At 37.1% G+C, this 26,940-nt stretch overlaps 1 protein-coding gene across 1 annotated transcript; it reads right to left on the minus strand.

Annotated features, from left to right (window-relative positions):
- Positions 1-445: 445 nt before the first annotated feature.
- On the minus strand, positions 446-26,940 carry LOC108674136. The gene is made up of 12 exons (XM_047881990.1): positions 26,838-26,940; positions 25,980-26,132; positions 24,860-24,939; positions 23,430-23,579; positions 17,535-17,678; positions 15,621-15,761; positions 9,178-9,424; positions 8,013-8,140; positions 6,711-7,581; positions 5,608-5,670; positions 1,244-1,392; positions 446-646 (listed from the first exon to the last, which is right to left on the minus strand). Exons 1-11 carry the CDS (start codon positions 26,938-26,940, stop codon positions 1,271-1,273), a joined length of 2,202 nt encoding a protein of 733 aa, XP_047737946.1. The 3' UTR covers positions 446-646; positions 1,244-1,270.

Here is a 26,940-nt window from a genome sequence, read left to right on the forward strand (position 1 = left end):
GATATCAAAAGGTCAGGTGCTTCCATTATTTTGTCCAATCCTTGCATAAGCCCACACAATCACACATTTACGTACAATATATACAGGGAGCGAGTTCGTTAGGCACCGAACCCCAATTTTGAGAAATGGATTTCAAGTAAATTTTGAACACAGAAAAATTTACTCAAATACTTAGATAAATAAGTACTCCAAAGAGATTCTCTGTTTATGAGTTATTGATCAATATCATGACACTTTGGCACGCGAGAGTTTTCAGTTTTGTTACAGGAAAATCAGTTTAAGAAAAATTTCCGTTTGCAAAATCTCCCTTAATTTTTTTTTGCACATAAATAGTACTTAAAATCCTGCTGCATCCGTTTACAAAAGTTTCAGAACACAAATTATTCAAATAAAATTTAGAGCAAAGATAAAATATTTTATTTTTAAAATAAACTTTGATCAATATGTTGCTGTTCCAATGCACATTTTGTATACTTACTATATAGGACATTACAAAGAATATAAATAGATCATCTAATTCCTATTTATTCATAACGGGAAAGTTATTTAATGAATTAGGTTCTAGAACATCATAGACAGGTAACATCTAATCAGTTAGCGCTTCTGTAGCGAAGCAAGCGGAGCGATGCAGATGAGCATCATTTTCCTGGAAATAAAAATGGAACGAAGTTATGTATATTGAAAATTTTACGAAAAAATTATCATAACATTGCCTGCATGATGTATTAATTTTAATGAAAATAACGGCTTACTTTTTGTAATTAAAAATTAATGATACAAAATGGGATTTATTATAAAAAATGGGAGCTTTACCAGGACTGCTGCCTCATGACGTCTTTTATACTCGTATGATTTAGACTTACTCAGCGAGGACATATTAAGTATATAAATATTAAAAATATTATAACATGAATTGAATTATCTTGAACCCCAAGGTCTCAAATAGCGTATCTAAAATAAAAAAGAAGAAGAAATATTGGCTGTGTATAACTTATTATCTAATTACTACCATTAAGTATAATCAAGTTACAATATCCTGCGTGCCATGGCGCGAGATATGTTGACTTTCAATTATTCAAAGGGCAAGGGTTCTCAATAAAACTTATTACAAAATGTTTACCATGAAGTTTGATAACCTCGCACCATCCTTGTCGAACGAGACGTGCTAAATCTTGGCTTTGGTGATCATTCTTTAGTTCTTAATAAATATAATTATCTAATTACTACCATCAAGCATGGTCACCTCACAATATCCTGCATGTCGTCACGTTCATCGTGAGTCGCGTCGTAGTCTCCAGGCCGCGAAGACGAGGCCGGCGAGACAAAAGACGAGCGCTGGACGCGGTGATGCCGCTAGGAGGCTCAGGTTAGAAAGTTCCCCCACGGCCACTTCTGAGGGAGGCAGGTCAGGTACATAGAAAATATAATATAACTCAGTACTCACTGCAGCGAGTGACAGCGTCGACGAAAAAGTGGTCACGGACGGACGGACGGACAGACGGACGGACGGACAGACAGACGGACGGACATGACGAGTACAATAGGATATTTTTTCCATAAATGAGAAAATGCGCTAATAATTAAAATAACTTTATAAATAGTGGAGAATAATATTTTTTTTACTGACAAAAAAAAATTGAGGCAATCGCAGAGACGATGTTATGAATGTTTGTAGCGTGTGTTGGAAAAAAGATGTCCAATGAAACTTGATTGAAAATATTGGTCAAATGAAATCTTTATACGATAAAATTTTGTTTTTATGACTTGCAGTGAACTGATTCTAGCAAAGGTTTTGTAAGTACGTGTCTAAGAGTTTCAAATAATAATGATTTTGAAATGAAAAATAAAGAATATAAAGAATATTTCTTGTGGGCCTTGCTTTACGATAGCCAGATAAAAAACTCGACCCATGGCCGCGTTTTTTTACATTATTTTAGTTTTGAAGATAAAAAATCTTACTAATTCATAGTAGTAGATAAGAAATCAACTGACAGCGGTAAATAGCCGAAGATTAACAAATACATTTTCAAATTATTTATAAAAAGACCATAGGTCTTCTTATTGGAGAACCGTATTTGCCACATGAATAAACTATTATATGTTGCTGAAACCGAAGAGTATATTTACGAGTATGAAATTAATATACCCAGATAACTATAGGAAAATGTTTGCTCACGACACTAGCGAACGATTAATTTCTGTTTGAAATCGTTTGGTACGAAATATTTTAGGAAATGTAGACATCTTCCCTAATCTTCTCTAATTTAATTAAATATATCCCTGATTATGTAAGTTATACTGTTTTTTGAATTCATCACATTCAGAATAATGGGAAAATAGTTAGAATTTATCCACCAAATAGAATGCGAGGAGTAACGTTCTACTCTCATTTCTGTTGAATTAAACGACAAATATTCTTTTCGAATGGTCATCTAGATTTTCAGTTAAGGTACTAGTATACTATTTACCAACAAATACAGTAATTTTGGAAAAAATTATTCGTATTTGGTAGATACTGCACGTAATGCATCTAAGCCAACATTCCCTTGATTTTGTATTTAATGTTTGTACCACTTCATCGCCAGGCCAACATAAATTTCGCAATGTTCCAACAAATAGATATTCAGGTTCTATTGCATGAGAGACTTAAGAGAAATTCGTCGGTGAGATCTGCGGTGGCAACGCTTGTGGCTGGAGGCAGGTCTTAGGAGGGAATGAGCCTCTTACGACACATTTGGGCTCTTGGGCTGATCTTCAGAAACTGTCTCAAAGCGATCAGAGTTTACAGTATTCACTGGCTCGAGCCTGTGAACGTCTTGGACATACCCTAAATTCTTAGAAGATGCAGCTTCGGATGAGGAGAATTTCGGAAGCTGGCAGCTCAGAAATGGAGGCTCGTGGCCAGGAAAATTTTGTATAAGATTCTCTGCCTGAGAGGGAAGCATTGTTTTCAAAGGCTTAACGACCTGGGCTTACAAATCCAGCGACTTGATGAAAGAAAAGTCCACTAAACGAAGGAAAGCTTTCAGTCGGAGCTCTTCTGAACAAGCAAGTTGCCAGATTTGATCAGCTTAACTGAATATTAGTGTTATACACATACTACAGAATGTGAGCTTTCAACTTGTATCAATTGTTGAGTAACCGGACAGGTTCATCCCAAAAATAAACGACAGTTACGGGTATTTCCATACTGACAGTTATTTATGCGAGCTAACATATAAAAATATGTATGGCATATCCTGTAGGTTATGTAAACTGAATGAGTTTAAGGAACTTCAAAAATCTAAAATACTGTCTTTTAATCTAACATACAAATTCTGATTTTCGTGAGAAAATATAAAAAATGAAATGCTGTAAGGAGCTTCAACTTAAAATTTAGAGCCATTGCGGCGAAGCTTAATTGGTCCGTTTAAAAGTCGGTCGATGAATAAGAGATACTTAAAATTATCTCTGAATTTTTATTATCTAAATAAGTACAATTATCATAAGCCATAAAAAGTGTAAATAATCCACAATCTTTGAAGAGCATAAGAGATATCATGGACGGCATTGTACTGAATCGTTGCACTCTACGCAAGCAAAAAATTCAACACGAGTCATCAAAAAAGCGGCTGCAAGAAGCACCATTAGAGAAACCACAAGATTTCCAACAACAAAAACATAGCGAGTAATTAACGACAGTTTGTGTCGAGGACAACGAGACGATCCTCGGCAGGAGGAGCGGATTGTTCTTCTAAAGAAGTCCAATTAAGTGGTAGCGTCCGCAGTAGATATAGCGGCTAGTGTCCTGCAGCGCGCCTATAATACTAGTGTCCTGCCTAAATGGACACTAGCCTATAGCGGCTAGTGTCCTGCAGCGCGCCTATAATACTAGTGTGCTGTCTAAATGGACACTAGCCTATAGCGGCTAGTGTCCTGCAGCGCGTCTATAATACTAGTGTGCTGCCTATATGGGACACTAGCCTATAGCGGCTAGTGTCCTGCAGCGCGCCTATAATACTAGTGTGCTGCCTATATGGGACACTAGCCTATAGCGGCTAGTGTCCTGCAGCGCGCCTATAATACTAGTGTCCTGTCAATATGGACACTAGCCTATAGCGGCAAGTGTCGTGCAGTGCACCTATAATACTAGTGTCCTGCCTATATGGACACTAGCCTATAGCGGCTAGTGTCCTGCAGCCCACCTAATACTCCTACTGCAAATACAATTGCCTACTCTGGCTGTAGGAAATCTTCTTAAAGACAGCTAATATTACTCGCAATCTTCTGATGGACGAGTGCGAACCAATAAATTATCTTCTACTTGGTATCAAGGAATTATCTCACAATGCGATAGGTTTGGTTTGTGTGGCATAGGATTAATCAAGATTAATCAAGAGATGATTGCGTGAGCCTGCTTAGAGTAGACTTATATACTCCGTCATAAAGTGGTCCTTGGTGGGCTAAAAACACTGTTACTGTACTGTAAAAAAAACTCAGTTACACTGTAATTTCTATAACACTTGCACTAGCAAGAAGAAGAATTTCATTGAAGAACAACGTTAGAATTATTTTTAAAAATTCGTTGCGAATTCGAACAAAATTTCAAGATATTTTTAGAGATGCGCCCTTCAGGTTGGTAATGACAATTTTGAAAGGATATGATTCTGTGTATAAAGAAATTATATCTCTCTCATCATCTGATAACTTGAACCATTGTACCTGAGAAACGTAGTAAGAAATAAATGGATCAGATTGGCTTGGCCTTATTTCGAAGGATGGCAAGATTACCATCATTGGTCGCAAGAGATTTGGTATTTCTCTCTTTGCAACCAACAATACAAATTGTACTGAATCGTTATTAATTATTGCCAAAGCTATGGACTAATAAGAAAAGCCTGGATATTTAGTAACGCTCATTATAATTCAAGTATTATAATTCAACGAATATACGAACAAAAATATTTAAATGTTAATATCGTACTAAAAAAATGCAAAACTTGAAAATGTCACTAAAAAATTGGAAATAATCACTGTCGATCATGAGCTTGACACCATAATTAAGTTCATGCCAAAGCTGCCGAGACTCCGATCGTTTGTTCTTACCAAGCCAGTTAACAAAAGTTGCTGCTCCATCTGTTCCAATTCTCTAGCCTTCGTTCCTCATCAAAACCGCGACCGAAGAATGCCGATGTGGCGGCGTTCATAACATGTTTATTATCATCGATAATCGACAAGGCAAATATTGGACCCTTTGGTAGTGTTTCGAAAGGAAGGATCGTGGCTGAAAATGTTCTAAGTAGAGAGAGCATGAAGCTGTATTCTCGGGCAAAATTGTATTCGAGCTAATGAGGGTGGCATGGTCATAGTATTTTAGAATTTCTTAGAAATTTTTAATCATAATTTTCTACTTCTTTCAAAAATGACCGATGCAAAAGACTCATACTTGGGCCTAGCAAAAGATTGTTTAACCAGAATCATTAAACAAAATTTCTTCACTTGAAATCGAATTGAAAGAGAATATTTACTGATTACGCGCCTGAAGATAAGTAATTCATATGATGTCGAGACATCATATTCCTGAATGAACTAATAAATGTACTTTTTTCAGCCATTCATCTGACCCACCTCCCACTTGTGGTCTCGGGTGGTACAGTTCAGTAGTTGTGGTGCTCGTAGTGGTCGTCGTCTCTGTACGAAGGAAAGAAAATATGATTAGCTCAAGTTAATGAACTATAATATACTGGTACAAGTCGTGATGCCAAAATCCAACTGGATATGAAATGATATAACTTTGTTACCCTATGTTGGCCACATATTTAGTTATATGCTTCTTATGAATGAATAAATGCAAATATTCTCTCATTATTAAATTTAATGTGAGAAATGCACAATAAATTTCTGATTTCCTAAAATCAAGGCCTTTCTCGTGATCAATGTGATTCGATGGAATGACCTCCATATGAAAAAATTTGTTATATTGGAAAAGTATACAAAAAGTCCAGAATAATTTATTCCGTGTAGAGTGTGGAATGATCGCTTTAATGTGTTGTGTTCTTCAATATTAATATCCATGGAGAAGTCGTCAGTAACTTTGGAGAAAAAATTCAGCCTTCAAAGAGCCGAAAGTTAAAGTTTGACTGCACTAACAAGTTTTGATGACAAGACCTAACGTTGGCTCAAGAAGGCATCCTCTAAAACTTGACGATATTTTCATAATGTAGTAATACCCAGGAGCGTAAAATGGCATTGGCATAACATTAAAGTCGAGATAACAAGATTCAACAAATTGAGCCAGCTTGTTGTCGCAAGTTTCATTTCTTGTGAGAAAATAAGCCTAGTAAAATGTGAGGCGATAAATTTTTAGAATGATATTTAGATTTCACACAGCTATTAATTAGTTAATCGCAAACGTGTATCATTTGGTTAATTAAGTCCAAAGGAGACAAGCTCACGAGCAAATTATTTCAATAACACATAGGAAAATGTAAAATTTTGCTTATGTTTTTAATGCAGCTACGAAGAGCCATCTTGCCAGGTTTTCTTTGACAAACTACATTTATATCTTGATGGTGTGATATTCACAAGGTCATTAAAACCTTGCAGAACCTGAGTTGAAATCTTGACGAAATGCCTGCATCCTGATCATATAGCTGCCTTTAGTTAACTTTCCCATTCATTTCACATTGAAAGACGGAATTTTCAATGGACTTCTTCTAGAAGGAACTCACCAGGTAACGTGTAGAAGGTGAAGATGTCAGAAAGTTCAGACCAGCCGTACTTATTTTCAACAGAGACAGTCACTTGGTAGTGTGTGGCCATCGCGAGCCCATAAAGTGTGTGCTGTAAAGTTTGGGTTTTCTCTGAAGTGAGAGAGTCGGACATCAGAGTTTCGCCTAGGGAGGTTGGGCTGTTGATGCTGCTGCTGCTGCTGCTGCTGCGAATGCTTCGACTGTCAGCAGATTTGGACGCTGCTGTTCCTAGGCTGTTTGCTAATGGGTGTTCGTCTGGTTTGTTATTCTGGTTAATTTTCGAGTTTGCATTCTCTTGGGATTTGTTTGGATCTAACATAATTTTCGTAGGAACAACGATTCTATAGCGTTCTCGAATTTCGTACATTTCATCCGTTTTTGATTCTGGTGCTTCGGTTATATTTTGGGATGACTCATCTGTTGTGTTTGCACTTTGAACTTCTCTTCTTTTATGTCGTCTTTCATCGAAACTAGATTCTATAAAGAAGTCTGTAACGCTTTGATGCGGGTTTTGCCCTCGAATAATTTGCTGAGAAAAATCATCATTCGGAGGAAATGCTTCATAAACAACAGGTTTTTGGTATGAACCGTGAACCTGGGAATAATCTTGTACCGGATATTCTGGGTATATTTTTCGTGGTGGTGAAATGTTTCCAATTTTGCCAGTAGATTTTTCCCCTATTCGGACAAAGGGATTTTTGTGATATGATGTATATAGTTCAGGGTAGGTTGGCTCGGTGAGGTAGCCGTATGGATAACCTTGCACTCCACTCATTGATCTCTGAGAGTTTGGCGAGTAGAGAGCGTCGTTCCAGGATGAGTCCGTGTTAGCGCTCGGATTGCTTTCGTCCTGCGGGATGTGAGAACTGATTGGTGAAATCTGTTTCGTCATATAAGAAAACAGAGAGAAAAGATTTATGTTTATGCGAATGTTCACATGTAATTTATTGAATATTGCAATCTGTTCGCCGGTCATTCTATTTACAAGGTCAACATTAAAGATGCGATTCTTGCACATGGAATCGATTTCTTCAGTGCCAAATTAATTCTCAGTTCCGTGTATGTTCTTATTTTTAAGTCCGAACGCTAAAAACATCTTAAAGTGGACAAATCAAGTCACTGTCGCTATGTCACTAATGATACTAAAGAACACGCAACACACCAACACCTATTTTCACAAATAAATATCAACTCTGATAGCTGCAAGTCATCGGTACTTTAGCGATTAATCTATCGTACGTCCAAGTTTGCAGTGAAGTTTTGGGATGTGGGCGACCTTACCTGGCGCTTCCTGTATCGGATCCGATACTGCAATATCTTGCTGAAGCTTTCAGTGCGCCACAACAGCTCGTACTCGTTCCTGCGGTCACCGAACTCGCTGCTCGTAATCTCAGGCTTCGTTGGTATGCCTGTGATACCGAGACGAACATATGAAAACTTTCTGAGAGCATCTTTGAGTGGTTTGAGGAAGCCATGTTCTTGAAAACGGCTACGATAAAATGAAAATAAAATTTTATATGCGTTGTGAAGTCGTATTTATACCGGTAAACATAGGCAACGACGATTTCAGGACGATCGTCTGCGTATCACTTGAATTAAAAATTCCTACACTAATTCAATTCACTGTAAAGTTATGTCTAATTAATGTACTTTTCCAAATGCAAGTAACTCTACTCCCACAAAATTTGGACGGCCATTCTACGTAAATAATTTCCTTAATATTATGCCCAAATAACTGTTTAACATAACCAAATATGTAAAATTGTTTATTTAAAACTTTAGAGAAACTTTCTCAAATATATAAATATATTTCATAAAAAATGATATATATTACTTCATACTTAATTTCAATATTTATAAGGAATAGTTATGTCGTACCCGTGAGCACGATGGTCTTCTCCTCCCGTCCGTGTTCGTTGCGGGCGCTGCACGTGTAGTTGCCGAGGTATATATAACTTCATACAAAAATGTATATGGAATAATTATGGAATAATATTTATATGGAATAATTTCCTCTCACCCGTGAGCACGATAGTCTTCTCCTCCCGTCCGTGCTCGTTGCGGGCGCTGCACGTGTAGTTGCCGAGGTATATATAACTTCATACAAAAATGTATATGGAATAATTATGGAATAATATTTATATGGAATAATTTCCTCTCACCCGTGAGCACGATAGTCTTCTCCTCCCGTCCGTGTTCGTTGCGGGCGCTGCACGTGTAGTTGCCGAGGTATATATAACTTCATACAAAAATGTATATGGAATAATTATGGAATAATATTTATATGGAATAATTTCCTCTCACCCGTGAGCACGATAGTCTTCTCCTCCCGTCCGTGCTCGTTGCGGGCGCTGCACGTGTAGTTGCCGAGGTATATATAACTTCATACAAAAATGTATATGGAATAATTATGGAATAATATTTATATGGAATAATTTCCTCTTACCCGTGAGCACGATGGTCTTCTCCTCCCGTCCGTGTTCGTTGCGGGCGCTGCATGTGTAGTTGCCGAGGTCGGCCTCAGTGACGCTGTTGATGGTGAGCGCGTGCGTCTGCGCGCTGTCATCGTCCATGACGTGATTGTTCGAGTCGACGAGGTTGTCGCCGCGTAGCCAGGATACCGCGGGACGAGGGCGACCGAACACCACGCACACGAGACGTGCAAGCTGTCCTTCGCCGGTGTGCACCGTCGGCTGGTGAGGAAATCGCATAGGAAATCAATTCTCGGTAATTTTTTTGACGGTAGTTGCTCGTGGCAATTATAAAGTATTGTCCATTGTAGCGAATTCCGATGTGCAATTGAGCGATTTTTATTTACGGGTGAACACTATATGGTAAAAGGGCATTTAATAAAAAATCCAATTATCGTGTGTTCTGGACTTATTTCTTTTTGGCTCAGTAACCCTAAATAAATAATTGTACACAATAATTGCTACGGAATTGAATAAGAAAATTAATTTTTGGTAACTTGTAGATATGTTTAACGTACAAAGCTTAAAACTTTATACAAAGCAAAAAATAAATCCGGCCCCTTAAATAGTTCATATATTGTAGAACAAAAAAAGATGATTGTATTAATTCAGTAATAAATTATTGAATGAATAGTAACAATAATTGAAATTAATCAGAATGTATATCTCACCGAGTGTTTATATTTATTTAATATAATTATGTCAACGAAGAATAAATTTGAATTCCAGAGCAATTTTGGATCCACTCGCTACAACGCAGGAGGAAAATTAATTTCCTAAAATAAGTTCAAATTTTATCAGGCAATGTTCTCAAAATGCTTCGAAAAATTTCAAGTGGCGGAAAAAACTAAAACAATTAATAAGATGAGAAATGTAGATCTAATTACGTTGAAATTCTAATGAAACGATTATGGGTTAGTTAGAGAGCTTTGTAATGATACTTGTTGGAGGTAATTACGAGCCTCGTAATGAGCACTCGAAGCATAATGAGAAAATGAGCCAAATTAGAAAAGATCGCTCGGTAGCGGTAAAACATGGCTCAGTTAACGCAAATAAAACTTACACTGGAGAATAACTTAATAATTTTATTCACAAGAAATCGCTGTATAACATGAATTTGTCAACTACCATGAATTTAAATTCCTATATATTATATTTTCGATATGGATATTGTGCATATTATATAATATAATTTATAGCAGATATTGCATTCGTAGATATTATTATTACGAGTACAGTATATAATAATTTGTTATATTTTTATTATGAAAGCAACTCTCACAGTCCGTATTATCAGGTTTCGTATTTTCCTTACTTTTCTAATTAGTCGATGTCAATAAATATGTCAGGTGTCTATTTCTGAATACACTACGCGTTTTAGTCCCGTTCAGCTTCACAACCAAAATTTTAGTCGCAACAGTGTAACAAAAAGAAAACACTTTTCAAAATTTGTGCGTATAATTGACGGATTCTGTGACAAGATTGTAAACGTTTTATGAAGTAAATAAATAATAGTTTTTTCTCAAAAGAGTTACCGTGAAATTCAACGTCCCGTGACGCGAAAAGTGACTATTTCAATTGGATATATCCAGTCTTGAAACTCGAATAAAGGATCTCAGCCCCAACACTCAGTCTGCAGTTCCCCTTCGGTGTGTCGATCTTTGATGCGATTCGATTTGCCTCTAAATTGAAAGCCAGACCTCATATCGCAACCGAGACGAACTTGTCCGCACAGAACGACATAGGCGAGGAAATTAATCGAGCGTTTATTCCGGGTATCTGGTCTTCTTCTTTCTCGGTCATAATATAGAAGAAGTATTGGTTGAAGTTCCCTAATATCTACGATAGGAGTGGCAATCAAGGCCGCTGCAGGTGAAGGAGTTAGAACGCTTAATTGGATTCAGTGTCCAGGCTTATCGAAATCGGCGTATAACCTCAGCTACAGTCGCTTAAATTCTCGCTCGATACTACGGATTCTCGTACGTAGCCTTCCCGATGAAATTGCGGCGTATAATTATAAAGGATTCAGCAATTGGACGAAACAAGGATAGGGCTAATCGACTTTTGCTTCACGTTAGTCTACATCCGACAAACCGTGAAACATATGTAAGGTTTGAGTGAGTACATGCAAATCCATTACTCAAATGAGCAATATTATTCAGGAATAAAATGCAATGATTTTATGCGTGCACTCTAATTTTATTTTTCAATGGCTTGAAAAATTAAGCTTAAGACAATCATTGCAAGAAAATATATTTCTACAAATTTATATTGCAATTTTAACATGTATAAACAAGATTTTCATTATAAATTCTGTGTCAATTCACCTTAGTAAAAGTTTGACGGCATAGGAAGAATGTTATTTGAATAATGGGTCCTGAAGACGTTATCGTCTTCACATGCGACCTTTTCACCACAAACAGATTTAATAATTACAATGTTGGAGATCATGCATGTATTTTTAATCTCATTCAAAGACAACGTGGAAATCAACGCTGATTTTTTCTTGCCGTAATCTTAAGAAACGTAAGAAGACTTTCTCCTTATCGCACAATTTAGCTTCTCTAAAAGACTCTCAGCAAAACCATTCTTTCTCTCGCCCTCACCGTGGACCTAGTGAATAGCATGCCTGAATAATTCCGTCTGTTGATTAACATATCTAGACAGATGACTTTGAGCTTTGTTAAAAAGAAAGAAATTTAGTCCAATGTCCATCGTCCAAACGGACATTTTATAAATTTCCGTCTACAATCGTCTCGGGGATATTTTTAGCATAGGGAGAATAAAATGTAGAGAAATAGGAAAGCTATTGTGTTGAAAGCGCTAACAATTCAGACATTATCTTGCGCAACTCAAGGCAAGAACAAACATTCAGAAAAGTGTGGCAACATCTAAAAATTATTACAAGATAGGACAGGAAAGTGGTTGCTTTCAAATCTAAAAGCTGTACTTTTCGTTCCTAGCCAAGTCGCTTGGGATAACAACTGCGGGATTTCAGTCTTTCTTGTCGTTAGAATTAATGCCTCAGCGAATCTGAATGAGAACTGAGGATAAAACTCAAGGTTCGGAGTTGCTGTGCGGTTGCCATTTGCGGTGCCATGAAAACATTTCGAGATGAGAACTCCAAGTGAGTACAATGCACGGTAGCACAAACTGGTCAACATGTGAAATGCACGGTAGCACAAACTGGTCAACATGTGAAATGCACGGTAGCACAAACTGGTCAACATGTGAAATGCACGGTAGCACAAACTGGTCAACACGTGAAATGCACAGTGAGTACAAACTGCTGATCACGTGCAATGCACGGTAGCACAAACTGATCATCGCGTGCAATGCACGGTAGCACAAACTGGTCATCGCGTGCAATGCACGGTAGCACAAACTGATCATCGCGTGCAATGCACGGTAGCACAAACTGATCATCGCGTTCAATGCACGGTAGCACCTGCTGTTTGTCACGTGTGATAGTCATTATATCAACCATTCACTGATACGATGACTAATTAATGACATTTCTGTTATGAATAAGCTGCAGACTCTATCCCGTGGAATAAATTATATCGTGAATGCGTTCATCGTGATCTTGAATGACTACCAATCATGATTCCAACCCTCGTCGTTACTCCTTTGTAGAACATAAGTAACTTGTGAATCAAGCAGGGGAATTTTCATACGTGTTAATTGGAAAATGACTGTTGACAATCGCTCAGCAATTTCCATGGCGATAGAACGAGAAATTTTGCTCCTCGTTCAAAACGAAACAGCTTGCGTATAAATGGACCGTTGTACTGCGCTGCTGTTCTCCGCGATAACTAATTAAAGTGACACAACAATTATTTAATTAAAGTGACACAACAAGGGAAACCTGGATATTGTTTGCGCTGTCTTGATACTCAATTCAGGCGTTGATTTATTAGAGGGTACGGAGCTCGCTTCTATTGACAAGCTCTGTGTTCGGAAGCTAGACTTGGTGTGTGCTCAGGGTGTGTCAAATGACCCATAATGGACGAGTTACCCCGTAAACACATCCATGAATGACGATTGTACAACATCGAGGGACTTTATAAGCTTACCGCAAATAGTGCAAACTTGATGCGAGGGAATGATGATATTTATATTACCCAGCACATTACCATTTATTACTATTAATAGTAATAATAGTATGCGTAATTTCCTGTATGGTTTAGTTAAATAGCCTTGACTTTGAAATTCCTATTAGCTGAATAATAATATTATTCTCCTCCAGGAAATGTAAGAAAATAATAATATAACAGCATGCAATAATTAAAATGATTCCTGAGTCAAATAACCTAGCAGAAAGTTAATATTAAAAAAGAAAATTATAATGACAAATCATGATGAATGATTAACTAGATTACATATAAAACTTAATGTGATTACGTAATACTGGAGGATATTCGTTGCGAAGGATCTTTATGTTCCTTTCCAATATTAAGAAGATAAAAGCATTCTTGTGGTACGGAAAAATTCTTAATATTATTAGTAGGTTAAATTGTGATGAACTACAAAATTGGAACTGTATAATTGTTTATATTTGTTGGTTATTTCTAGTGGATTTTACACAATTTTAGAGCACTTGAACTTATAATTTTTTCATCTAATGACACTGTTTTAATAAAATCTCAACAAATTAACAATAATTTGTTAAAATTAACTGGAAAATAAATTGCATGCTTCAACATGTGTATTTATTTATCTATATTGGAGCATGTGTTCCAGTAGGACACAGAAGACGCGTTTGAAACGTCTTTGCCTTGCTGCAACTCTTCCCAGTAAAATCATATGGCACAGAATTGTACGGAATGCGGTAAACAGAATAAATATTTCTTCTGATGAAAGTTGAATCAATTGCTTCCAAAGATTCCTTTGAAGTCTGGGAACTATAGAGAATGTGCAGCGAGGTAAATATTCGATGTAGCGAATTTCGTTTACACGTAAATTGTATAAATTAAAAATTGAAATACTCCATGTCAACAGAACTCGAAGTACAGCCAGCCGAACGTGGTCTGACTTTCGCCCGATGGTACGTACATTGTGTAAACCCATCAAGGGCGATAACGAGGTGTTAATGATAATGATAATGATCCACCCCTTTGGGGTGAATGAAATGATGTTTATTTATTCTCTCTGTATTGTTGATTATATTAATTGTTGCTAGTAATGAATGATTGATACGTTGAGAGGATGAAGGATAATGAATGGTAGATACGGTGAGAGGATAGGGAATAATGAATGATAGATACGGTGAGAGAATAGATGATGATGAATGATAGATACGGTGAGAGGATATAGGATAATGAATGATTGATCCTGTGAGAGAATAGAGAATTAATTATTGATACGGTGAGAAGATAAAGGATAATGAATAATAGATACGGTAAGAGGATAGAGCGAGAGGTCTTTCCCAAGATCTTTTTCCTCTTCTTATGTTCAGCGGTATGACTATATTTTGTCTAAATTATCATTTAATTTTGTGGGGGTTAATTTTCGCCTCTGGCGTACTATTTTACTGCTGAATAATATTTTAACTTCTGACTGTGACTATTGATAGTAGTTTAAGAAGTATTAAAAACTCTACGCCATCACAGGTTAAAATCTTTGGCTTCTGCGTAAAGGCAAACCACGTCATCACGAGTGAAAAATGTCATGATCTGTAATTATTCTATTTATTGTATTTTTGTTTAATTTTTTTTCTGATAAATTTAAGCACGAAATGAATCTCTTTCCTGAATAAGAAGCAAGTATTAACATATTGAATAAGCCTAGAAAATTAAGCATGCAATAGAAAGTGGGTTTTGATGTACGTAAAAACATTTCTTCGATTATTGCAGGTACCATCAGTAATTCGCGACGTTAATAACTGCTTAAGAATTTTAAATGTTAACTGCCGTCATGAAAATTCCAACATTGGCAGTTAATACATTTTGGACTTCTTCATACAACGATTTTAGGCTACGGTCGACCATGTTTTGTAATGAGGACCTAAAATTTTGGAAAACAAATCGATAATTTTTTGGCATGCATTCGAATTGGTTAGTATTTGGTCATTTTATATTCTCTGCATTCCGTTTTGCCCGAATAAATATTATATGGCAAAATAATTTCTTTTAAGTTTCAAAATAGTAACGTCGCGTTGTCTTAAAACATGTACGGTGTTTTCGGCCTTCCATTCAAAGAAACTTGATTAAAAATTATCAGACTTGAAATCAAATTTGGAATTTTGAGGTGAACTCTAATTCAGAAAACACGGGTAAATAAAATCGTAGAAGCTTCATTCCATGCTTTGCAATTTAGAATCCCATCTTTTGCCTCGCTTGTTATCGAAATACCAGGCACCACGAGAAAATCCCTGCAAAAAGCTGGGGATAAATCTCTTGGATGGTAAAATACTCACCACAGGAGTGGTAATTTCCGGAAGATACTCGACGACGACCGTCATTTCTGCGGAATGCGGAGCCTGGATGCCGTTGTTGGCAGTGCAGTAGTAGGTGCCTTCCACGTGGCGGTCGACGTGTGCGAAGTCGAGCGAGTCACCCTGCCAATGATAGAATTATTTCATATAATATTTTTGCAATGACAATACAAAACAATAACAATTGCAATAAATACAATACAAAAACACTTACATATACTTAAAATAATAGAATTATTGGATTATATTATTGGCATAACTGAAACACAGTAACTCATAAAAATGCAAATAATCATATTAGTACAACAATAATAGAATAATAATAAAGTTATTATTGATGCTGCTGTAGAGGCGTGATTCATTGAGCTTAATTGTAACAATACAACATGACGTTAATATTTTGTCCTAACTTTTTTATTTGTCATAGAAGATCTTCTAGAACAGATGGCTTCGTAGAAGATTTGCAACATTGCCAGTTTTATGATAAATACAAAAATTAAATTATGGTAGAGGAAGCGCATAAAAATAAATCCTATTAAAACGATAGCAATTTTTTCTAACGTGCCCAGGAATATAAAATCGAAATTGCTTTAATTTATTGGTGCATCATTATTTTAACCCAACCCAATATACTGTGCTCAATTTCTCGTCCCAATAAATATTTTGCAGGAAGAATGAATTATATTAATATATTAGGAATAGTGCATTTCATTCTCTAGTGAAGTTCAAAACGGAGCAATATATGTACGTAGATAGAAAGAAATATCACAATGTGATAAGTGATCCGACTTTCAAATCAATCAATACTCGTCAGATAGAATAAATTCATGTGAAACGCCGCATAGTTCGAATAACATTTCATAACTGTTATGTTCAAAAGAAATCATCAGTTGTGCACAAAAAATATAATAGAATTTAGTGAAATGGCCATTAGATTAATTTTTTGTATCGAACTTTATATGAGTTTCCTGAAAAATCAGGATCACTGGTAATCGTAAATATTTCTTATATTAAATTCATTTTCAAAACGCGCAGACAAGGATCACAAAAATCATTTTACGGAAATTCAACCACAAACGTCACCAACATTTTCTGGGTCGACACTAACCTGGATTTGCATCAGGAACTTCAAACAGATCAAACAATTCGAAATTTTGCTGCAACTCTCATATTTTCTCACTGAAATCGGTTTCTTATTTGCCAAAATTTAATGGATATTTCGATTTTTAAGAAAAATTTCCACATGAAAACTGCAAATAATTTCGGTAGATACTGGCACATCTGGAAATCATGGATAAACAAATTTTAAATTCTTTGATTGGTAAGATGCTCGATGAAGTTTCGACGATTTCAACAAGCCCGATGAAGTTTTATTAAACTTTTAGTAGTTTTTAATGACTAGAATTTGTTGCTAACATACGCATGACATCATTTTGAGGTAAGATTATTTATTTTGATAATATAGTAATCGCATTCTTATCTTTATTCAATTAACATTCCACATCACTCTTGAAGCTAGTTTTACTTTATGAAAAAGTTAAAGGTCCTAAGTTAGCTTCAAATGCCTAAAATCATTCTGATATCCTACTCTAGAAGTGCTTCAATATTACCAGCTCCCAACACCAAATACTTCAGAAAGTTCATTCGTATTGCCTGCATGTATTGTCCTTATTCATATTGTCTGCATGTATTGTCCTCATTCTTATTGCCTGCATGTATTGTCCTCATTCTTATTGCCTGCATGTATTGTCCTTATTCTTATTTCCTGCATGCATTGTCCTTATTCTTATTTCCTGCATGTATTGTCCTTATTCTTATTGCCTGCATGTATTGTCCTTATTCATATTTCCCGCATGTATTGTCCTCATTCTTATTTCCTGCATGTATTGTCCTAACCTCAAAGGACATGGCGCCGCTAGGTAGGAGACTTCCTTTCCTGGTCCAAGTGATGACAGGCTTAGGGTTTCCCTCAGCGGAGCAGTGAAGACTCACCGAGGCGCCTTTGACCACTTTGTAGGAGTTCGAGCTCACGTGGTTGATCTGCAACCAAAACAGCAACCGTCCAAGTTTAATCTAGAAGGAAAACCAGAGGGTTATTCCAAATGCTTCACTCACCGTCATTCCACTTTGAACCAACAGTCTAATGAATTTTGAATGAACTGAGCGAGAAGAATTTCTACGGTCTCAGTTTTCCAATCGGTTGTATCCTATTGTTTGAATTTATTTCGCGAGAAATTTATAAAAAAATAATACCAATTAGACTAGAAGCTTTCTTTGAGTTTTGCAGCACGGGAATGAAATTTAAGTTAACTTCGATACGCTATTGTTAAGCAAAAAGTTCATCAGTTGGGCAAATATGTGTCTGGTACACGACTATCCTGAGCGTACTTTTTGCCCAATGAATATTCCGTTCTGATAGTTTGAAATAAAAAAGTCGCTGACAAGACTCACACAATGCATCGGACTGGATTCGATAAAATTTGAGAATTTACCGGTTTATAATGAGACTACTCGGCTCGATTAGCTCAGTTACTCAGTTGCGTTGTTGTAATATGAGATACTCATTTTGCAATGGAAGTTTTATGCCTTTTTTGTGTATAGAAAAGAGGCTTGATACGCCCATGCAACAGGTACTGGTAGATTTTTGGGACATGTAACGTATAGTCATAAATTTAGCTCTGCATTGATACAGAGATGAAATTAGTTACAACTTAGTTAATGTCCTCACGAACCAATTAGTAATGTAGAGAGCACAAAAATTTTATTTCATAAGGCGTCGAGCATGATCAAATTCAACAGAAATCAAACAATTCGTATTTTGGTCACAGGATGCAGAGGCCTCATGAGGCAGAACACGAACGATGCATTGTGTTTGTCTCAGTTGGTATTCCGAGAGCTCACGTGTTAGCAAGGCAATTTACGCAGAGGCCGTTTGAGGAACGTACAGTGAAGCTGCGCGCACACTTGCCTGCTTGTACTCATTAAACTGTGACAGAGATGGTCTGTTTGAGAGTGGGATGGAACCTAAAGTCCAATCGGTGGTTATCATTTTAAAAACTCATGGCTTTCTCAACGGCTCATATATTGAATGTAAAATCATATTGGCTTTTCCAATAACATTTAGAACCGATTTTTTAACATTAATGGTGGCTGGAACGTAGCAGGGAAATATTATGGACCTAAGTAATTTTTAACTAATACACGAAACGTGCGATCCGCACTGGCGCAAGAGCAAAGCGAGGCTTTGAAGTTTGATTGAACCTCCTAAGAATTTCTGCTCATCAAATATCCGGGCTCTTAAGAAATATGGTTGAATAAAGAGGGCGCGAGCTGGTGGAACATTCGTCTAATTTCTGGGATTGTAGCGCGGCCGGTATCGACTTGAGCATCATTAGCGTCTGGGGCAGCAAGGCCTGCATTAATGAATGGTCGCTTCATTATACGCAGCACGAGCTCTGCCACACGGTGGTGCATGACTACACGGTGTGAATGCAAGGACCGTATTTGCACGTAGCATTCACATGGAGGTGCCGGGTTACACGGTGTGAATGCAAGGGCCGTATTTGCACGTAGCATTCACATGGAGGTGCCGGGTTACACGGTTTGAATGAGGGGGCTGTATTTGCACGTAGCATTCACATGCAGGTGCCGGGTTACACGGTGTGAATGCGGGGGCCGTATTTACGCGTGCTGATATATGCACGCGCATGTATAAATTTGTTGTCGGCTATGCTTAGAAAATATGATACTAAATTTATTCAGGACTTGAAAACAATAAGTGCCTAAGCTCGCAAAAAAGGCAAGAGAGGGAAGCTACGGAAAGATTTAAAGGCTAAAGTGACTGGGACATCGAGTAGCAGATAGGATTTGAATGGCAAGGTAGGTTAGTCCTACAAAAATTGTGCTAAAAGAAAGTTAGTATCTTGGTAAATTAACGTTAAGAACGATGGGAAAGTGGGCTGATTCCAAAATATTGTCTATGTTTCAATTGACAAATATTTTGTTCGGTGTAAATTTGTAGTGAATTAGTCATTACTGATGAATTCCAAACGAAAAACATTCTAAAAATCATAACAACAGTCTTCTTTAGTTTTTTATGGATGCTGGTGAATTTAGAATCATTTCCACAGTGGAGCTTGAAAAAATTCATGGAAAATTCATTAAGTTAAGTTAAGTTAGTACGTAGTGCAAATTCATGTATTCATTATCGTTATCTTACAGATTGATAACTATAAACTTCGTTCAGTAGGATCTGGAAACAAATAATTCAAATCCCTTGGAATTTCCCATTTGTCGATAAAAATTCAGTAACTTCGTGGTATTTTCGCTTCCGTACATTGAATGCAAAAGCAACCTATTTCCTTAGTCACTGAAAAGTTACCTGAGAATCAACAAGCAATATATTCATGAGGATTTACTGCTTTCACCAGGAAAGTCTTCAAAATTTATATATTTATATTGGTAAAATTTTTCATAACCTGCATTTATCCGCAAGATAAAGAACTGGAAGCAAAGAGTGCCAAGCAGAAATGTTACTGATTTTTTCCTAATTTAGTGTCACTAAAGCCACGCTAATGGCAAATAAATTTCATGTATTGTGCCAGAAGTAAATTTAAGACACAATCACAAAATTGAATTCCACAACACAATCCACGAAGGTAGATAGCCACAAATCAACCGCCAAAAATCATCGTTGGCACACATCATGCCGTTCATCATCGGTCTTGACGCCTTACCATAAGAATCCTTTATTACCTTCGCATTAAAAGTCTTCAGCTGCATCCCCACAACTGCGGTAAAAATAATCATTATTGCTCTCTGGGCGCCGAAATGCGCTCTTAATGTATGACCGTAAATACATGCACTGCAAGACCAGTTATGTTGGTTTTCTCAACCAAGTTATTGCAGGACAAAAGCACTTACTTTTTAGGGATGATCTTTCGTTGCCTTGTTCCTTTACAAGATGCAAGGTAAAAAAAGCGTAGCTTGTTACCCGCTTTTAATGTCCGCAGTAAAGTCGCCCTTCTTTCCTTCCGGGAAAACATCCTTTTGCATTTTGGGCTGTAAGAATGCGACACAAACAGGCCTGTCGTGGAGTGTTTTGCGAGGCTTAGCATTTCAAATGTAACCGCCGCAGGGAAATTAGCTTACATTTATAACAGCCTCAAAGAGACGCGGATACGCTGTGTCAAACTTGATGAGCTGTCCGGTGCTCAAAATATGGTCATGTTTCATTAATATGCGATGGTAATATTTACTTAATTCTCTCTTTTATACAGGTAAAGTTGAAACCTAAAAATCTTATAAAGATGTGATTCTATTTAATAAAAGTGCGTGTAAAGACTGAAATTTGTGAATCGAATTTTTTCGAGCAATAAGTGTATCTCTGCTGAATGTATGGCAAAATATAGCACGGTACGAATATAATTCCGCTATAAAGCATCTTTATATTCTGCAAAATACTTTGTTTAGCCTACGCTGCTAGATTATCAGCATGTAAAAAAGATACGCAGGCGCAACTGTAACATTGTTGTTTAGGTGTGGTGGGGCAAGTATTAATGACTTGGCATTTAATTTTATGACCAATCATATCACAGTTATTCGGGACAGGAATTCATAATTCTAAGAGAATTTATGGTGACAGGAATAGTGGTGCTGCTGAACGAAACAGCACAGAGCTCCTGGTATTCGACTGTATGCTTCAATTGAGGTAGCAAGTGCATGAGACAGTCGGCAGGGTTTCTAGGACTTCCTTCTTTTGTCTCTCCCTCGCAGGAGGCTGACATACCGAACAAGAGGTCTGGGGAAAAAGTCTTATAAGCTATAAGACTTTTACTTGTACAAATATAAATTTGAAGACCAGCTTGTCCAATTCACTATAGAGCTGCTCAATTTCCAACATGTTCTGAACTTGAATATTGCACTACGGTAACGAATCTCGGAAAGCTACAGAAAGACAACCAATATTTCAAACAAATTCAGTATATATAGCATTGGATCAAGTTCAGAATTCCTGCATGGGATCAATCAATAATAAAATTTCGTGCTTCAACATTGGAGACGTGGCATGAATTCTTGCAAAGCTGTTCAAACGTCGGGAAAATTGAGGCAGTGAGGCAGAGTTGCAGTGTTTGCAGCCCGCATGCGAGCTCCGGGGCAGCGATAGCTTCCCTGGGCACAGCAGCAGCGCTCAATTCAAGCGACACGTCAGGTGTTAGTCTTTCCGTATTTATTTATTATTTTACTAGATAGTTTTATTTATAATTACTGAGTATGCATTGACGGAAAAGTTTTTAATATTTTCAAATAGTCAAATAAATATATATTTCTCGGGAAAATATTCTGTAGAAATCCAGAGTAACTGAGGACGCTTAATTGATACTCGAGCCTTATTGAAACGGCCGCTAATATAAGGAAGTTCTATGGATATATTTAAAATTCTCCTTAATTGGAGAGAGAATGCATCATCTTGAAACACTTAATTGCCGTAGGTACACCAGCCACCTGAGATCGTACATAGAACCTCCCGAGATTTTTTTTCAAATTATGCTGTCTAATAACGCAAAAGAATGACTTTTTATTCAGAATCTCTGCAATGATTTCCTAATTGCCGCCTTTTTATTCCATATTCCAGTGTAAATTTAACCCTCCCTGTCAAGCTCTCACTTTTCCTCTTGAACAAATACTGTATTGTGTTGAGACTTCGTGACGACATCTGAAAATGAATTAATTAAGTACTCTGGGAAATCAGTCCAAGTCAAGTAAAAAAATCATCGGAACTCTAGTGTAAGTTTTATATCGAGCAGTCACATGAATTCTATTATTGAGTACACAGTTGAGAAAATTGTTGATTGACAATCAAGAAGCAAAACAATACGACATGACGTAACTTAGTTAGTACTTCAACTTTCCGTAAAACCTCAAAGAATTGTAAATGTTTGCGTGGGTTCTCTTTAAAACCAATAAAACAAATTGCAGTTTTTATTTTCTGCCGGTTGTTGAATAGTAGAAGTTGCATACTGTTGAACATTATTTACGTAGAAAATATAACTTGGAGGCTCAGGACAATTATTTTAACCATTCTTTCGAAGAAAAGTTACTTCATCTGACGTATTCATTTGAAAGCGAGAATATTTAGGCTACTGCCAAAAAATGCATGACGCACGTTCAACGTGTGGCGGATGACATATAACATGCAGTCATGACTCGCCTTGGCTCGGTACGGGAGCGCAGCCGTGCACCACAAATTTTGTACACCAATAAGCCCTGCATCGAACGCCTTGGATCTCTCCGGACATCCACCAATCAGCCGTGAATGGAACCTTCTATCCGTAACCGATCCTTGACATCCTTCTGCTTTGTATATTTTGAGCTCTACACCCCCCAGACACGAGGTCGAATAGCCTACGGTCGAATGGCCGTCCACCACTGAACGTTGCGTAGAAGCATCACTTCATACCCTGGCCACCGCTCGAATTGGAACTTGCGCGCAACAGCCTGCGACCACTTAGCTTTGCCCACCTCCGGCCTCGCATAAAACCTGCCGTGCACCACCTGGCCGTCGGTCGAAAGAGCCGTGTGACAGGCTGAGTCAGGTTAGGTTAGGTTGGGTTTGCACTCGGCTGGAGCGTTCGACCCGCGGGCGTTCGACCGAGGGCTGGTTCGACGCACTGCCTAGATACGGACGGCTTGGTGGCGGATATCACATTCGCTGCAAGGCTCCGGCGCGCTACGTCCGAGTGGTGTAGAATTTTTTCGCGGTGCGGCAATATAACATGCAGTCATGACTACCTTGGCTGGGTAGAGGACGTTCAGCGTGTGGCGCAGCTCGACTGGATTATCGGCTTCGACGCGACACACGTACTGTCCGGCGTCCGTCTTGCGTACACGAGAAAGAAGGAAGTGTTGACCTTGCTTCCGCAAACGCGGAATTTTCAGGACCTTTGGGAAAACATTACAGGAATAAGTCAGTCATGTTCATTCTAACTTGTCTAATTGTTCGATTAGATCAGATGGTTAATTAAATTTCTTCTAAACTGTAAAAGTGGTGAGCCAGCTCTTACGGTGATGTGATTCGAAGATCGATACGAATATTCAAGTGATGTATTCTCTTCTTTGGAAGTTTAAAATTTTCAACGTTACGAAATTCCGCGTAGTTATATTTTAATTAATATTACAAGTTAGCTTAAAACTTATTTCACTTTAGTAAAAACATTTGTTTGAGAACCTTTAAATCTCCCACAATTGAGACACTCATTTACTGTTCTTCGTGTTCGATGATTGCAGTTTATTCGATTGATAATGAACGGAATTAACCAAGGGGGTTTTATTGTAGCCATAATATATGAGAGGAAATTTATTTTTGTATAGAGTCAAAACTTCATACATAAAAGAATTAGTGTGTTTCATTAAGGCACATCATCAAAGAAGGCCAAATTTACCTTAAGTTCGTTGCGCTTGATTATCTCCGTCGTTGGTCAATAATTATGACAAGTAAAGAAATAAGGAACATGACTTTTTCAGAAATATTCAAATAAATTCGGATGAATCCTAAGGTTTTGCAACCTAAAGTATCTAATTTCAATTATTAGCTCGTATTGCGAGTACTATGTATGATTGATTAGATGTTTATGGCAAAAGTAAAATTTTGATTTAGTTCAAACGAATCAGGCTTCACCAAAACCAATGTAATGATAGTATATTCTATTGTGACAATTATAACGGGTCTTGGGTGGTAAAATGTAATGGAAACCCCGTTCATTTTCGAAACAAGGATGTAGAATTTTTTTTGAATTACTTTGTCATAAATAATGTATTTATCATGCTGCCTGATTTTTAGGATATTATGATGAAAATTTATTTCCATCATACTTTGCCATCCTTTATCGGCTGGCAAAATAAGAGCTCTTAAAGTACGCAAAAGTCAAAATTTTAAACTTTTTCCCATTCATTTAATATTTGGAACATTTGTTGTATAGGGTATTTAATAAATTTTGACTCATAAGAAATAAATTAATCCTGTACAGTAATATTAATTATTAATGGAAAAGAAACTAAATTAATGTCATGAGTCTTCAAGTTGATATTATCGCATGCTACATTATTCTCATAGCATAACATTGACATTATCACATTATGACATATAACATCGCTCAAGTAGACACTCATTAAACTATATTGTCAACTTAGGACACAGTGGGAGAATTTTTGTGTCAACGTACGACTTTGTTCCCTGCAAAGTAGAGGCGCTCAGGCCCCTGGGACTCGGTCGGGACGTATTGAAAAGTCATGATGTTGTCACCTGGAGAAAAATCGAATATAATTGTTATTATTTTGAAATAGCATGTGTAATTATTAACGAAAGGCTAAAAAAGGGAAATATTTATTTCTTAAAACTTAAAAAAACTTTCTTAAAACTTAAAAAAACTTTCTTGAAACTAAAAAAAAAATCTTAAAACTTAAAACTTCTTAAAAATGCAGGGTTCTAATGAAAGCCAGGCTGAACATAAGATTTTAATCTGGAAAATAAAAACAAAGGTATAGCATGCCGAATTCACCGCATTTTCAATTAGAACATTTTCGAATAAAACATGCTAAATGTTCTTCGAAACTTTAATTTTTGATAACTTTGAAATTAATGCAAACTAATGTTATAGTTATTCGTAAGCGAGCAAAAATGTCAAATTGTGATCCAATATGTTATAAATGCAGTGACAGGTTTTATTATTGACGACATTAAAGCAAGAAATGGTAATAAATTATTGCAGTGAATTTCCCTCCGTATTCGATTTGATAAGAATTTCACGATTTTTTGAGGAACATTGAACACACACTCAAGGATGTGAGGTCATCAGCGTAAGACCAGCGCTTGCAGCGATATCATTACCGACAACAGCGCATTGTTCCAGCCAACAATGAAACATGGCTGATGATTGTAACTGGTGAATCTAGCTCATAACAAGCATTATGCGATATATTCTACAAGTTAACACTCTACCGCCGTATGTCACTCTTCGGGAACATAATTTTCAACTTTATGTATACGTAAACTATTGAGTGTAGCAACCTGAGGACGTTTGTACACAACAGAAAACATTTTAAAGTTGTCACACGTGGCGGCAACCATCAGTGCAAGTCATTTTGCGCTCACTAGAACGTATCCTTTTTGGGAAGTAGGCTTGTGACAATATTTCTCCGGTTACTCATGTCAGGCGGTAGAGGGTTAAAGATCCCAACGAATGTCCTCCGCGTATTACTGTATTTAAATCATCCCCAAACACTTGGTTCTCTCGATCTTTTCGCTTTTGTATTGTGAGTACAAACAGCGGGTTTTGCACTCACCGATGTCTCGTACTTCACACGGAAATGTGATCTCTTCGCCTCGCTCGACCGAGAACACCTGCGACTTGGACAAAAACTTCAAGCGGGAATCGCTCGTTTTGCCTCCGGTTTGATAATCCAAGAGTCCTTCGTTGCCGTGCGCCGCTGTCAAAACTGGAAGGGAAAACGGGAAGAAAATTCGATGAATAAATACCTGAGGAAAAGACGAATATAAGAGTATTTTTCAAGTAGATGCCAATGAGGTAGACTTTTTGTCCGTCACAAGAGTTGATATAAAGTTTATTGAAATCAAAGAACAATCGAAGGGTCTACTATTTGGCAAATTTTTCTACTATTATTGTTATTAAGCAGTGAGCGTATTTGTGCTAAAATTGAAGCACAGGTTAACGGTTAGCGTCGCTAACGAGATTAATTGGGAAAACATACTTACATTTCTAAAATAAAGTTGGAATCTTGGCGCATACAAAGAACAGGAAGGAGAGAGACATTTTTATTAAAAAATTCTTTATTCCCATTGATAAATTGATTTCAGGTTACATATAGGAGCGAAATAGTCTTTTCCATATCCTAGCAAGATTTGTTAAAATTTGTTGTCTAATTAATTTGTTAAAGTTTATACGCTTATCGTTTGTCTCGTGTTAAGAGGCAAAGTCGACGCTCGTTAGCTCGATCTTACTGACTATTGCTTTAACCTTACCGGAGTGAAGACCTCTTGCTCAAACAGTATTATTACTTTTGTTAACTCTTGCTTATCTGTTACTTAATTTGAGTTTGTGCGAGTGTGTTTTCATTTTATTTTGTTCCAATTAAATGCATGTTAGAACTTCTGTGTTTCGCTCGTTGAAGATCTTGCTTTACCGGCTTTACGCCAGTGCTTTGAACCCGTAGGGGTTATTGGCTCCTTGAAGCTTCGGTTTATACCGATTATGTCACATGCCCAATGCTGTGAATTAACTTGCAT

Source organism: Hyalella azteca, unplaced genomic scaffold (genome assembly GCF_000764305.2).
Source record: "Hyalella azteca isolate HAZT.00-mixed unplaced genomic scaffold, Hazt_2.0.2 contig9370, whole genome shotgun sequence".
In the NCBI taxonomy this organism is placed as follows: domain Eukaryota; kingdom Metazoa; phylum Arthropoda; class Malacostraca; order Amphipoda; family Hyalellidae; genus Hyalella; species Hyalella azteca.

Coding starts and splice junctions, on each gene's coding strand:
- LOC108674136 (XM_047881990.1), bottom strand. CDS start 26,940: ATGCAAGTTAATTCACAGCATTGGGCATGTGACATAATCGGTATAAAC. Junction 24,940..25,979: donor GTGTGAAGTACGAGACATCG/GTGAGTGCAAAA, acceptor ATTTTTCTCCAG/GTGACAACATCATGACTTTT. Junction 1,393..5,607: donor CCCGAGACCACAAGTGGGAG/GTGGGTCAGATG, acceptor TGCCTCCCTCAG/AAGTGGCCGTGGGGGAACTT.